The sequence below is a fragment of the Euphorbia lathyris genome, chromosome 6, assembly GCF_963576675.1.
Source record: "Euphorbia lathyris chromosome 6, ddEupLath1.1, whole genome shotgun sequence".
In the NCBI taxonomy this organism is placed as follows: Eukaryota; Viridiplantae; Streptophyta; class Magnoliopsida; order Malpighiales; family Euphorbiaceae; genus Euphorbia; species Euphorbia lathyris.
The window spans coordinates 34,315,348-34,331,235 of NC_088915.1; the positions used below are offsets into that span (position 1 = coordinate 34,315,348).

At 37.4% G+C, this 15,888-nt stretch overlaps 1 protein-coding gene and 1 non-coding gene across 3 annotated transcripts; one reads left to right on the forward strand and one right to left on the reverse strand.

The window, feature by feature from the left end:
• Nucleotides 1-1,972: 1,972 nt before the first annotated feature.
• On the reverse strand, nt 1,973-2,046 carry TRNAV-CAC (transfer RNA valine (anticodon CAC)). The gene has a single exon. It is a non-coding gene; the product is annotated as a tRNA-Val (tRNA).
• A 75-nt stretch (nt 2,047-2,121) lies between these two features.
• LOC136234115 (uncharacterized) lies at nt 2,122-6,243 on the forward strand. 2 transcript variants are annotated; one of them, XM_066023881.1, is made up of 15 exons: nt 2,122-2,267; nt 2,379-2,466; nt 2,577-2,623; nt 3,092-3,181; nt 3,308-3,361; nt 3,474-3,551; nt 3,646-3,714; nt 3,800-3,955; nt 4,032-4,158; nt 4,291-4,328; nt 4,565-4,654; nt 4,747-4,851; nt 5,427-5,609; nt 5,772-5,881; nt 5,982-6,243. In XM_066023881.1, the coding sequence occupies exons 1-15, from the start codon at nt 2,232-2,234 to the stop codon at nt 6,055-6,057; spliced, it is 1,347 nt and encodes a 448-aa protein (XP_065879953.1). In that variant the 5' UTR covers nt 2,122-2,231; the 3' UTR covers nt 6,058-6,243. The 2 variants fall into 2 exon arrangements, with proteins under 2 accessions (XP_065879953.1, XP_065879955.1); XM_066023883.1 differs by lacking the exon at nt 2,122-2,267 and having other exon boundaries at nt 2,379-2,482.
• The last annotated feature ends 9,645 nt before the right edge of the window (nt 6,244-15,888 follow it).

Here is a 15,888-nt window from a genome sequence, read left to right on the forward strand (position 1 = left end):
CCATTGAACTTTACACTTTTTAACATCTGTGGTCACTTAACACCTCCAAACGACCATTGACGGCCTCAAATTAAAAAAATTCAAAGATTTAATGATATTATAAGGAACTTTAATTCTTGAAAATTTTCGTTTTTAGGTCATTTAGGTGTTGTTTGGTTAGGAGAGAGATGATGAATATTTAAAGAGAAAAATCTCCCAAAAATGCGATTTTGGAAAATAAAAAATGTGGTTTCATGGTAAATGCCGTTCTGAACAACTTTAATTCTTGATCAGTTTCAGTTTGAGGTCGTTAACAGTCATTTTGAAGAGTTAGTTCAAGTTGAGTGGCCACTAGTGTTAAAAAGTGTAAAATTCAATGGTCATATCATTAAGAATTGAAGTTCGGTAGCAACAATGTTAAAATGGGTAAAATTCAGTGGGCATGGGTTTACATCCATGGCAACTGAACTTTTATCCATTTTAACGTTGTGGTCACTGAACTTTAATTCTTAACGGTATGACCTCTAAACTTTACCGTTTTTTTAATACCGTTGGTCACTCAACGCCTCAAAATGAATGTTGACGGCTTCAAAATAAAAAATTCGAAGTGTTAATGGTATTCTAAGGAACTTTAGTTCTTGAAATTTTTCATTTTGAGGTCATTTAGATGTTGTTTAGTTAGGAGAGATGGTGAATTTTTAGAGAGAGTAGTTTCCAAAAAGGTGATTTTGGAAAATAGAAAATGTGATTTCATAGTAAATGTCGTTCTAAATAATTTTATTTTGAGGTCGTTAACGGTCATTTTGATGAGTTAGTTAAAGTTGAGTGACCACCAATATTAAAAAGTATAAAGTTTAATGGTAATACCGTTAAAAATTGAAGTTTAGTGACCATAATATTAAAATAGGTAAAGTTCAGTGACCATGTGTGTAGTTTATCCATTTAAAATGTGGTATTTTGTATTAATATTTATTTGTTAAAAAATAATCCTTGCCATGCCAAAAGCTAGTATAATGATTAAAAAGGCGCACAAAGCCACAAACACGTAAATTTGGAGAATAGGTTTGTTTTCACTAAACTTTACAAATTTTATTTTTTTTAATACCGATGTCCACTCAATGTCTTAAAACGATCATTGACGGCCTTAAAATAAAAAAATTTAAAGAGTTAATAATATTATAAAGAACTTTAATTCTTGAAAATTTTCATTGAGGTCATTTAGGTGTTGTTTGGTTATGAGAGATAGTGAATTTTTAGAGAGAGTAAACTCAAAAAAAAAATGTGATTTTGAAAAATAGAAAATATGGCTAATGGTCATTTTGAGGAGTTAGTTAAAGTTGAGTGGCTACTGATATTAAAAAATATAAAGTTCAATAGTCATACCGTTAAAAATTGAAGTTCAGTGGTCATAATACTAAAATAGGTAAAGTTTAATGATCATGGATGTAATTTATCCATTTAAAATGTGGTTTTTTATTTGGGTAAATAATTTATTAGTCTCCCACTTTTCATCTAACACACTGTTTAATCCTTCTATTTTGAATAATGCATTATAAGGTTCCTAATTTTTGTCAATATTAACTATTTGGTCATTTTATCTAGTTAGATTCGTAACCGTTATATTTGTCATAAACAGACAGATATAAAATAACAAAGTAACATGATTATTTTGTATTGTGTTGTAGCTTTTCTAAAAACTAAGATATGTTCGGTTAAAAATCTAAAAAAAGAGATAAAAATACCAAATAGTTAATATTGGTAAAAAATAGGGATCTTAAAATGTATTTTTAAAATAGAAAGACTTAATAATGTCGCAATGGATGTAATTTACCCATTTAAAATGTTTTTTTTTTAATATTTCTAATGTTAAAAAATAATCCGTGCCATGCCAAAAGCTTACTACGTATAATTGATAAAAAAAAAAGGTGCACAAAGCCACAAAATTTGAAGAATAGGTTTGTTTTTACTTCAGAGTTTTGAGAAAATAAAAATTTGTCTGAGCCCGGGTTCGAACCGGGGACCTCTAGTGTGTGAGACTAGCGTGATAACCGACTACACCACCCAGACAATTGTTACCCAAATGAATAAATATTAATATAGCATATAGCTTTCAATGCAAGGAAATCTCCTCTGATGCAACGATTTAAATTTGAAAGCAAAGCAAATTGTAAATCTGTTCCCTTCCCTTCCCATTGAAGAGAAAGGAGGAAGGGAGATCAATCTTTTGTTGCTATTACATTTTCTCTTTCGTCATGGACGCCCATCATGCATCGCTTGGTCGACGAACTGTACTGTTCTTCATCTTGATTTAATCATCTTCCCTGTGTATGCACTGGATTTTCGCTTCGTTTGATTTTTATTTTCATTTATTGTTTTTGTTGCCGTGTTGATTTTTGCAGCTGGAAGAGATCAGACAAAAGAGAGCAGCGGAGAGGTTAAGCAAAACAATTTCTGGACCTGATCTGACCAAAGCTCCCATGCCTAATGGTCTTTTCCCCTCTTTGTTAGTTGCTTTTCTGGAGATTATTTCACTTTGATTCGTGCATTTATTTCTAATTTTATTTGATTTTTTTTTTTCGTTAAATATGTTTCCGCAGATAATTTAGGGATGAGAAAGTCAGAAAGCACAAATCGACTTTCAGAGGTAGGAATTTAGCTTGCTGTGGTTCTTCTTTTTCAAAATTCTTGTTATTATTATTTTTCATAATGATGTTTCTTGACTTTTCAATGTGTATAGCTTAATTGTTTGTGAAAGGTATTTATTGCGTAGAGAGACAAAATATTGCTGAGCATAAATATGTTAGTAATTTTCATGCTGCAAGAATATTGGAAAATAATTAAAACAGGCAGTTTCAATTCTCTGTCATGGTTTTATTGTAACACGGTTAATTCTTCGGCCATTATGGGCATCAAGATATGTTGAGATGATAATGAAAACAATCTTCTTTTGTTTGATTTTGATTTTGTTGAACTGGGATCAGATGAATTTATCTTTAGCAGCCAGCTGTGGATGCTGCCATGCTAACATTTTTCTATGGTGTGTGTATATATACACACACGTAGTAATAATATAATATATCTAGATTTTCATTGCTTTTAATGGTTTGTGCAGACAGATGTTAGTGGATTAGTCTCTCAGCTAAAAGATCTGCAAAAAAAGAATGCAGATTTAGAGGAAAACAACAGGAACTTATCTTTTATGGTATGTTTTTTTTTTTTTTGATAAAATCTTTTATGGTATGTTTTTTAATATTGTTTTTTTTTAACAAAGCACAATGTGTTCTAGATTCTGTCTATTACGGGTTTTTTGTTTTCCCTCACTTCTCAGTTTCAAACCAAGGATGTTGAGAATGAATCATTGCTGAAGCGCTTAAATGATCTGGTAAAGGAACCCTCCCCCGCTTTCGAAATCTTTTTACATGTATGTGTAAAGAGCTTTCTCAACTTGAACTTTGTAGTTTGATTCCACTTGTTTTCTCTTTTGTCATTTGCAGGAACAAAATACTGTACCATCTTTAAGAAAAGCACTGAAGGATGTAGCTATGGAAAAAGATGCAGCGGTGGTTGCACGGGTAAGAATTGTTTCTTTCTAGTTTACCTGCATGCGTCATATATGTTAAGTCTTTATTTTTATTCTTCACCCATAATGTTCGATATGTAGTATAGGAGGACCTTTCAGCCCAGCTCCGCACTCTTAAGAAACGTCTAAAGGAAGCAGAAGAAGAGCAATACAGGGTATGAGAGTTGATTCTCTGGCTATTATAATATAAGGTAGAGTAGCATCTCAGTTTGCATTTTCACATTATTATATTTGTAATAGGCTGAGGAAGATGCAGCTGCCTTGAGAGCAGAATTAAACATGATACAGCAACAGGCAATGAGCAATCCACTTGGGGGAATGAACTCTTTTGGTATTTCCCTGGATCAAGTACCAAGTTTAGAAAAGGAGTTGGCTAATCTAAAGTCTCAATTGCAGGTTAGAAATTTTTATTTCCTAATTCTTTGTTCCTTACCTATATTATGGTTTTCTTGTACTGATTCAAAACTTATAGCAAGAGTCACTATTGAGGCAACAAGAAAGACAAAGATTAGCAGAGGAGCAAACTCGGGTTTCTACCCTTGTGTCTGAAAAGCAAGAGTTGGAAGAGAAACTAGCAGATTTATCCAGAAGGCCCCCTGGTATAATACCAATTCAATCTTTCCCATTACCTAGTTTCCTTGAAGGTGTTAATGGTCAATGTTTATGTGCATAACTTTCTTCCTTTTTCTCTTTTGGTTTTTCTAAGTCTTTCTCTTGCTTGTGCAATGCAGAAGAACCTGAAAAGGGGGCTCATACAGCATTTTCAGTGGTAAGGGAATGTTTGTGGTTGTCATTGTTTTTAGTTCGGTTTTTATTTGTGTATTATGGCTTAATGGCATCACATATTAATATAACTGTGGTGTCTCTTTTTATCACCATATTTTCATCAGTATCATTTCTAAAATAATTTTCTTGATCCATTTTAATCCCTTGTGTGAAGGATGAATGGTTTTGTGGGTTGAGATTTCAGACTACTGTCATGATGCATGTTACAAAACTTTGCAGGAAGAAAAGGAGAAACTTGAAAAGCAGTTGCATGATATGGCTGTAGCAGTTGAAAGGTTGGAGAGCAGTAGACAGAAACTTTTAATGGAGGTGCTGTATTTACTCACATGTCTTCTCTTGTAGTAATACCAATTGGAAACTAACCATCTTACGGTGACCTTGCATCATAATTTGTTTTGCAGATTGATTCCCAATCTTCAGAGATAGAGAAGCTTTTTGAGGAAAATTCTACTCTCTCTTCTTCTTATCAAGAGGCAATAACCATTGCCAACCAGTGGGAGAATCAGGTAATTCATATACAGATCAAGTTTGTTAGTCACTGCATGTAAGAAATTTTTATGCCCCATTTTTATGTTACAAGTACTAGTTGCCTATATCAAATAACGTGGCTTAGCAGTAGCTAATAGTAGAGATCCGAGGTATAGTTTAATTCATAAAATAAGCTACAAAAATAATAGAAATCTGTTATTGAAGCAAATAGAGAAACCTTAACAATGTTTTCCAAATGATATATCCGAAGTGATCGTGGCCAACCTAACCTAATCTCCAGTAAGTTGACTAGTTAGCATCTCTATCTTCTTTAGGCCGTTTATGGAAGGAACACCATCACATCTGTGGACAAGCTCTTTTGCAAACAAATTTCAAGTTTGTGAAATTGGTTTTCATTGTCGCCTGTTATAGTTCAAGTGTGACACCTTCTCGATTTGTCAAATGGGACTAACTTCATAATCGCTCTAAGGTTGCTTGTTTTGCTTTACCTTGTACACTGAATCATATTCTTTTATATTTAAGCATGTATCTGGTGGGTGTTGACTGCATTGTTATTTAGATAAATAATTTGCATAGCATGTAACTTCTGCAGTTGAAGGACTGTCTTAAGCAAAATGAAGAGCTGCGTGGAGCTCTCTCAAAGATGAGAACTGAACAGGCTAATATGGTTTATTCAAGTGATAAAGAGGCCGTGAGAAGCTCATCAACAGACCATAGCAATCGGTCAATCGAGAATGGTTCACAGATACATACAACTGAAGTTCTTTCACTCAAGGTTAGGAACTAGTGGGAGGAGGATATGTTATTAACTTTAACAACCCAATCGGATGTGTCATATGCAGGATTACATAGCTAAACTTCAATCGTATCTGTCAAACAGATCCTTATATTTAGGACATGGACATCAATCAAATTCATGATTTTGTTTTATTTGTAGAGTGAACTAGCAATACAACAGAACAGAGCTGAATCGTTGTCATATGAAGTCCTGCAGCTATCAGCGAAACTCCAAGAAGCCACACAATCATATACTGGTCTTTTGCGCCTGTGAGTTCTTTCTGCTCTCCTCCTCTCTATCATTATATGATTAAAATTCGAGTTTGATGATTCAGCTGCAAACTTAAGTTGAATTCATTTGCCATTGCAGATACAAGCCAGTACTGAGGAATATGGAGAACAGTCTCATCAAAATGAAGCAAGATGGCTCTGTGACTGTACTATGAACTGCACCAGCTCTGATGTAATATCTCTCATTCTTTGTCTGTGTAGTTACATTCTCGAGAATTGCTCGACATATGAACAAGTTTCGGGATAGATGTCAAGTAGGTTCCGTTTTTTTTCCAGTGTTTGGCCGATTAATACGAACATAAAGTCCATGTAGTGCATTATTAATATCAATTGGTTATCTACATTTATTTGTTCATTAACTGCTAAGCATAGTTTTTTAGGAATCCTAAATTAATTATTTAATGGTGATGTCATTTTCATCTCTAAATTAATCTCTTCAAATTTGATAAAACCAAAGGAATAGAGATCATTAAATACTTTGAATATGAGATCAAAGATGAGCATAAAAATGCAACTAATGTTTAATCAACATTAGCTAATGTTTAGATTAGGTTGGTTAATTAAATCAATTGGGCATTTAAACTCGACTGATCAAATTGAATAACTATGAACAACAACAACAACAACAACAAATCCTTAGTCCCGAAATGATTCGGGGTCGGCTAACATGAACCATCATATAAAACCGTGAAAATCAAGTCGTGTCAGCGACACAGATTCGCTCCCTCCACTCCGTCCTATCCACTACCATATTTTCCTCAATTCCCAATAAACTCATATCACTCTCGATCACCCTCCTCCAAGTTTGCTTAGGTCTTCCCCTACCCCTCACCACTACATCCCTTTGCCACTCTTCGGTTCTCCTAACCGGCGCATCAAGCGCTCTACGTCTCACATGGCCAAACCACCTTAGTCGGTTTTCTCTCATTTTATTCTCAATAGATGTAACCCCTACTTTTGTCCTAATTATTTCATTACGCACCCGGTCCTTTCTCGTGTGACCACACATCCATCTCAACATACGCATCTCCGCCACCGACATCTTATGGATGTGGCAGTGTTTCACTACCCAACACTCCGTACCATATAACAATGTTGGTCTAATTGCCGTCCGGTAGAATTTTCCCTTCAATCTATTAGGCATGCCGGGATCACAAAGGAAACCCGTAGCACTCTTCCACTTCGACCAACCAGCTTTAATCCTATGGGCAACATCTCCATCTACTTCTCCATCCGTTTGGATAATAGATCCTAAATACCGGAAGCAATCCGAGGCCTGAACAACTCTCCCATCTAGGGTGATTGTCCCTGCCTCCCTACTCCTACGGCCGCTAAACTTACACTCCAAATATTCTGTCTTACTTCGACTCAACTTAAAGCCTCTAGATTCTAGAGTTTGCCTCCATAGTTCCAACTTCATCTCCACTCCTTCTTTCGTCTCATCAACCAACACAATATCATATGCAAACAGCATGCACCATGGTATACCATCTTGAAGTGATCTTGTTAGTTCATCCATAACGATGGCAAAAAGAAATGGGCTTAGTGCGGAACCTTGATGCACTCCAATCGTAATAGGAAACTCTTCAGTTTTCCCAACACTAGTACGTACACTCGTGCATACTCCCTCATACATGTCCTTTATGATGTCAATATATTTCCGCGAAATGCCTTTCCTTATCAAGGCCCACCAAAGTACTTCCCTTGGTACCTTATCATATGCTTTCTCCAAGTCAATGAAAACCATATGCAAGTCTTTCTTCTTATTTCGATAGTGCTCCATTAATTGTCTCATTAGATGGATGGCTTCCATAGTTGATCTTCCCGGCATAAAGCCAAACTGGTTTTCCGAGATCTTCACCGTCCTCCTTAGCCTTTGTTCAATCACTCGCTCCCAAAGTTTCATAGTGTGACTCATTAATTTGATTCCCCGATAGTTGGCACAATCTTGGACATCGCCTTTGTTCTTATACAAAGGGATTAAGGTACTTTTCCTCCATTCTGATGGCATCTTATTGTTTCTCCAAATTTTGTTGAAGAACGTCGTCAACCATTCGATTCCTCTTTCTCCCAAACATCTCCAAATCTCAATAGGGATGCCATCAGGTCCTACTGCTTTCTTCAACTTCATCTTACTTAATGCCATTTTGACTTCACCCTTTTGAATTCTCCGCAGGCATTCATGATTTATCATATCGTGATGGATACTTATATCTCCAACATCTTGTTGGCGATCTCCATTAAATAAGTCATCAAAATAGGACCTCCATCGTTCCTTGATATCCTTATCTCCAACTAGGACTTTCTGGTCCACATCCTTCACACATTTAACTTTTCCGAGATCTCGCGTCTTCCTATCTCTCATCCGAGCAATTCTATATATGTCTCTTTCCCCTTCTTTCGTATCCAATCTTGTATACAGATCCCGATTCACCTTTGCTCTAGCATCTCGTATGACCTTCTTTACTTCCCTTTTAGCCTCTTTGTATTTTTCGTAGTTCTCGTCACTCCTACATTTCCCCAATAGTTTATAGGATTCTCTCTTACTCTTTACTGCTTGTCGTACTTCTTCTGTCCACCAAGATGTGTCCTTACCCGGTGGCATGCTACCTTTAGATTCCCCTAGAACTTCCTTCACTACTTCCCTTATACTATGCTCCATCTTATTCCATATCGAATCTATATCTGAATCCATATTGCAAGTCCAAATATCTTTTTTGGTCATCTCATCCACAAATTTTTGTTGATTCTCCCCTTGCAATTTCCACCACTTAATCTTAGTCTCTACTTGAGGTGTTTGTTTTCTTATACATTTCCTACTTCGAAAATCTAGCACCACTACTCTATGTTGGGTTGTCGTACTCTCACCAGGGATCACCTTACAATCAATATAACTCTTTCTCCAAGCACTCCTTACTAAGAAGAAGTCAATTTGGCTCGCATTACCGCCACTCCGATAAGTCACTAAGTGGGATGTTCTCTTCATAAACCATGTGTTCATGATACTCAAGTCATAGGCTGATGCGAATTCCAAAATATCATTTCCTGCTTCATTCTTATCTCCAAAACCATACCCTCCATGAACACTCTCAAACCCATCTCGCCTAGAACCCACGTGTCCATTGAGATCACCCCCTAGTACCATTTTTTCATCCCTAGGAACCTGTTGCACCACTTCCTCTAAGTCATCCCAAAAAGCTTGTCTTATAGACACATCTAATCCTATTTGTGGCGCATATGCACTAATGACATTCACAACCTCATCCCCTATCACTAGCTTAACACTCATAATTCTATCGCTCTTCCTAGACACCGCTACTACCTCATCAATATACTCCCTATCAATAAGAATACCTACTCCATTTCTACCCTTATCCTTTCCTGAGTACCAAAGCTTATAACCCCAAGGAGCTATCTCTCTAGCCTTGGCTCCAACCCACTTGGTTTCTTGTAGGCATAATATATTTATTCTCCTCCTCTTCATAACATCTACAATTTCAGCTAATCTTCCTGTCAAAGAACCTATGTTCCATGTCCCAAAGCGTAACTTACTACCCTTACCCCTACCCCTACCATTACCGTGGACTAGCTTATTTACCCGCAACCCTTGCATATTTGACACCACCCCCGGGTCCTGGGGTGGCGCGCCGCTTCGGGGCGACGACCTAGCAACCCTTGCACATTTATCACTACACCCGGGTCTAGGAAGTGCAGCGCGTCGCTGAGTAGGGAACGCCCCAACGGTATTTATATTATGGTTCATGTCATAAGATGTGGCTAAGTTTTACGCTGGCCGCCACAAACCTACCGCAACCCTCCTCCTTTGTCCGGGCTTGGGACCGGCTGTAAAGGCCACCAAGTGACCCTCACAGGCGGAGTTATTGAATAACTATGAAGTTTAACAAAATTTCCTTATATAGAAAAAGAACTAATTACAAGAAAGAAAAAAGAATATTGTTGTTACACTGATTTGAAATATTGAGGATTGAAATTTTTCTTTACAAGCAAACACTATATTTTTCTGTTAGTTAAAAAAAAGAAAAAAGATATATACCATTTTTTTTTCTTGAAAAATAAGGAAACATATACTTTTGGCCTAAACCATACGTGGCCCCTGAACTTGTCCACTTTAGTCATTTTGCCCCCTGAACTTAAGGGACGTCCTATTAACCCCCTCAACTTAAAAAAAATGATATCATTGGCCCCTTATTTGCTGACATGTCATGTGTTGTTGTAACAGTACAACATAGGCGCGTGAAGCAAGCTAAGACCCAAAAAATAAATGGACAACGGTCGTATTTTTTTCAATTATCTTCAACTGAAATCCCTTAAATATCAAAATCTCCATTCTTCTCTTTGTGATTCCAGTTCATCTTCTTCCTCCCGCTCATGCGGGTTTAATTTCTGCTTCTTACCCATTACCGTCTTCTCAATCTTCCAAAGTCATCTTCATCATATTCCCCAGAGAAAGGAATCGTGCGATTTGAATTAGAGAATCCACTGTGTTTGATCGCTGTGTTTTCGTGCTCCTGCGTTCGTATGTTCTTGGGGAAGAAAGTGGGAATCATCTTCTTTGATTTCGTGCTCCTGCGTTCGATTGACTGTATTTTGATACCCTGTTTTTGTGTTGGCCGGTGTTACGGACAAAATGGAAGTTTACCGTTGTGGGGAGAGTGCCGTGGTGAAAATTTCATGGAAGCCTGCAAATCCCGGAAGACGATTTTATGATTGCCGTAACTATGGGGTGAGTCAACATTGTTGGTTTTAACTGGTATTGATCTATTTGTATATATTAGTGGAAAAAATTGTAATCATGTTATGTTTGATGCAAGGGCCATATTATTGTGGATATATGAAATGGTTTGATGCTCCAGTTAGTGAACACAATAAGAATGTCATCACGGGGCTGTTGAAGAAGTTGAAAGAGAATGAAAAATCGAGTGTCTATCAAAGCCGAAGTACGAAGATTGTTGAGTCCAAAAGCAATATAGATGGATAAAATGCCTAATATGTTTCATTTTGGGGTTTGTCTTAGGAGTGTGTCTGAGTAGTTAATGTACTTGTTTCACACATTTTGGGTTGTATTTAGGGATAAATTTGGTGTTTCTAATCAGTGATGTATTTTGGCACGGATTAATTTAAACGAATAGTTACAAGTTTGTAATCATATTTCCCATTTGCATATATATTTGCATAAATTGTGTAAATAGTATACAATGTTGTAATAGCATAAATCAAATCCTGGATTGTGCATACAAATAGACGTTCATGCCATTGATAAACCAATGCAAATTCACACTTGCGTTCTTACAACAAACCAAAATATGCACCCAATTGGTCATAACAAACCAAAATATGTACCAACATTGCAGAAACAGTACATTGGCATAAACATTTGCCAAAAAATAACCCAAAATGGACAAAAAGGTACCATGTACCAAAGTATTTGCCATAAACTGTCAACAACCACAAAAAAAATCCCAAAAATGGGTGCATATAACCTAAACCGAAAGCTAAGGCATCCACCTAACTATAGTAGCCTGCGATTTAGAATTGGATGCAGCTTGTGTGCTTGCAGGAGGCATCCTTGTTGATCTTCGCACTGGTTGAAGTTTTTGAGCCTTTCCTGCCCCATGATGTCCCTGTTTTTCTTGAGTTTGTGCTTGGCTTGCTTGAGTTTGTGCTTGGCTTGCTTGAGTTTGTGCCTGGCTAACTGCATGTTGTCCCTGGCTTGCTTGAGTCTGTGATTGGCTTGCTTGAGTGAGTGACTGGTTAAATGCAGTTAGTGCCTGCCTTGCATGAGGTTGTGATTGGCTTGTTGCTGCTGCTGTTCTTGCTGATGCTGTTCTAGCCCTGACTTGTCTGCCCTTGTTCACTTTCTGTTGCTGCAATTGTTTTGAAGTCATTGCTTCTTTTCCTTTCCATTTTAGCTTACTAGGTTCAAATCCTATATCACCTGTAACTTCGGCTGAATTCTTCAACTTATGCGACCCAGTAGAAAGCACGGTTCTTTCACCCATGAGGTTCTAAACATGAAAACAAGAAAGTTACAGTTAGATAATACAACAAGAATAGATACTAACATAAGTTCTGGTGTATTTACTTGAGCACATGTCCAACCAGTCCGCTCACTAATGAAAACTCCAGCTCCAGCAAACCGTGGCTTCTTGAATGCTTGTTGAGATCCACTCTTTTGATAAACATGTTTTTCCTATACATTAAACAGTAATTCGCTTAAACACAACATTTCTCAACAACAAATTGAACCCATATTCACTCATAATCATGACATGTTACCCTAAACATATAACCAATTGTATCGTTGCCTAAGTCTTCAGCTTGTGGTTGTCCTGCTTGATTGGCAACCTGTGCATACACAATTATACATGTTATCAACAAATTACAACAAACTGTTAACAACTACTAGTTTTTTGCTTACTTCATTTGCCGATTGATCTGCTGCAGCCGAAGTTCCTACATTACTACACCTACTCATGCTAATAGGAGTGCTTGTACCATCCTGCATATATTCAGACATGTTAGAATAGTCGTATCTTTTTGCAATAACAACAAATTTGATGTCGAAACAAACCTGATTTGCAACATTTTTCAGTTGTGCACATCCTTTCTTGTTATGACCTTGCTGTTTGCAATGTGAACATGTCATGATTGTCCCCTTCCTTGTATACTTACCAATCTTTTTCACTTCACTTTTGTCTCTTCTTCTATTTTTCTTCGGTCTCCCAGGCATGACCTTTATCACTAGAGGCTCTATTGAAGGATGCATGCTTGAAGGCCACATCTTCATGTTGAGTACTGGTTGAATATAGTGGCAATATGTCTTACGATATGTGTCTTTCATGTACCAATTGCTAACATACTTGATAGGATCTAATTCCTGCTTGTGTAGAGCAGCAATGGCATGAGGGCAGGGTATTCCTTTTAATCCCCACTTCCTACAGGTACAAGTCTCCTTCCTAATATCAACAACATGCCTATACTCTCCATCAATTACCTCATAACCTGCATCGCCATTCCATTCAATTTTACACCTCATTGAAGCACTTGTGTTCTTAGTCAATATTTCCAAGGCCATAGGCGAAATGTCATATATCCACTGCTTAATTAGAAATTCTCTCATATCAATGTGCCTATGCATGCACTGAATTCTAATCTCTTCCAACATTGTGATTATTGTCTTGTGCCTAGCAGCTAGGATCCAACTGTTAAAGGTTTCTGACATGTTGTTGTCCACAACATCACAACTGTTTCCTGTTGGAAAATAAACCCTGCAAAACTTTTCCTTATCGTAATTGAGTAAATCCGCAACAATTTTATTGCCCCCTAGCTTGCTCAACTCATCTAGATTGTCCTTCAATTCAGCCTCAAAGGTTGATTTACAAACACGCCAAAAACACTGCCTTCTTTCAACCCCCTCCATTCTTTAGCCCAATTTGACAAGATGTGCCTAACACACATCCTATGTCTGGCCTCTGGCAATACCTCTTGAATTGCAGGAATCAGCCCCTAGTTAAACCACATGTATATCAACACATGAACAACATATGTCCAATACATTAAACCAATACATTAAATCAAAACATGAAATCAAAGCATGAACTCAACACATTAATCAAAGCATGAAATTAACACATTAAATCAAAGTTATATATCAACATATACTCAACACAATTAAACCATTGCATGAAATCAAAGCATGAACTCAACAAATTAATCAAAGTATGAAATTAACACATTAAATCAAAGCAATATATCAACATATACTCAACACAGTTAAACCATTGCATGAAATCAGCGTACCTTTTGCATATCAGTTACAACTGTGAAGTTTGCACCTTCACTCATAGCCAAGTCTTCTTGCACCAACTTTATGAACCATTTCCACGTGTCCTTCGTTTCACTGTCAACTACTACCCATGCGATAGGAAACATTTGCGAGTTACCATCTTTAGCAATACAAGACAATAACTGTCCCTTGCATATGCCCTTTAAAAAACACCCATCCATGCCAATAGTTCTCCTGCATCCTTCCTTGAAACCTTGCTTCATCGCATTAAAACACACATAAAAGCCCCGGAATATATGTCTTTGAGGAATGTCCTTGATATCCACATGCACCACACAAGTAGACCCCGGATTGGACCTAAGAAGCTCATCTCTATAGTCATATAGCCTCCTAAATTCTTCTCTATAATCCCCCATGAATTGTTGTATGACCTTGAACTGGGCTCTCCTGCAAACTGTTTTCCCCACATAAAGTTCCAGCTTCTCCTTAACCAACTCTTGCAGTCTCCATATTCTAATGCTTGGATTGTCTGTAATTTTCTCTTTAAAGAACTTCGCAATAAACTTTGAGTGACAATGCTTGTTCCTATTTGTCCTTTGACATGTGTGAGTAGGATAGTAAGTCTTCACCACAAAGTTCTTCGTTCTTTTGTCTTCACTAGCGAAGAGTTGCCATGGACATTCCCGACATCGAGCTCTGACCCTATGATAATCATTTGGTTTGAACTTCAGACGTGCACCCCTCTTTACAGCATACTTACCCACTGCCTCTCTAAACTCATAAACACTTTTGAAAACCATCCCGGTCTCAAACACTGGCATATCAGAATGTGGATCATAACGCACCCTTGTCCTTTTCCTTCTTTTTGGCCCATCCTCATCTTCAGAATTTGAATCAAAGCTATCTACATCAGAGGATCCAATGTAGTCTTCATCTCCTCCTAGAAGGTTATCCTTGTCCTTCTTATGCAGACTAGATTCACCACCATCCACCCCTTTATCAGTGCCTAGAGGTCCTAATTGAACTTCAATAGGAGGCTTTGGCCGTTTTCTATTGGATCTGTCCCTTTTCTGTTCCGCAACGTGTTCTCTGACTTGTGCTAGTTCTTCATCACACTCACTGTCATCAGAATCATCAATGTTCTCTTTGTCAAAATCTGGGTCTTCTTCTGAGTCTTCACTTCCATCTGAGTTTCCTTCTGTAGCTGATTCTGAACTCAACTCGAACTCACCATCTTCTTCAGCAGGCGGTTGTATCTCAACTGGATCTGAATGAACAGTTTCATTCAATGAAGCTGCGGTTTCTTCATTAGTATGTTCTAGTGAAGTAGGTCTTGTAATAATGCACATATTTGCTACACTTGCCAGGCTGTCATCTCCCTCCATGCCATCCCCATCTTGGGCCCCACATGTTTTGGCATTAACAGTTTTATCAACAAAAACATCTACACTATCAGCTGAGCCCTTACAACTGAACATTGTTAGAAGATCAATGTCATTCAACAACACAAGCAACTCCCCAGTCTTCCCATTTCTGTAATATATTGAACCACATGTCTCGTATCCCAGCCCCCTAATTACCCATAACAAATCAAGCCGACTGAACTTATCCTCATTAACATACTCTTCATCGTGTACAGTACCACCGGAAAATTTCAATCCCGACCCATCCTTTACAACCCTACCACCATGATGCAGTCTAACAGTCACATAACCATCACCCATTTTAATCACTGATAAAAACAGAGCATGCAATAGCAATAAGATTAAAACGGAAAAAAACTTATAAAATACATAAATTGAAAACCAGATGCTCACTAACCTCTTCCGGCGTCAAAGAACTTCTAGCAACCCAAAATTTCTTTCGGTATAAAGCAGTTGATCATCGTAAACTCTCTAACCACCGGAATTCTCTATCAACTTATGCAACGAAATGAGATAAGCCCTAAATCGTCTACCGTGAACGCAAAGTGCGATCAAAATGCAACTTTGAGTTTTTAACTTACGCCATTTCCTTTCAGCTGTGGATGATCGAAGTAGAAGAAGAATACGAAGAGACTACAAGGGAAGTGAATGATCGGTAAGTTGTTATCAAATATTTTGAGGTTAATTTCGTCTTTTACCACCAACTAGTGACATGGAGGGCTTTTATATCGATCAAAATGCCATGTGTCAGTCAA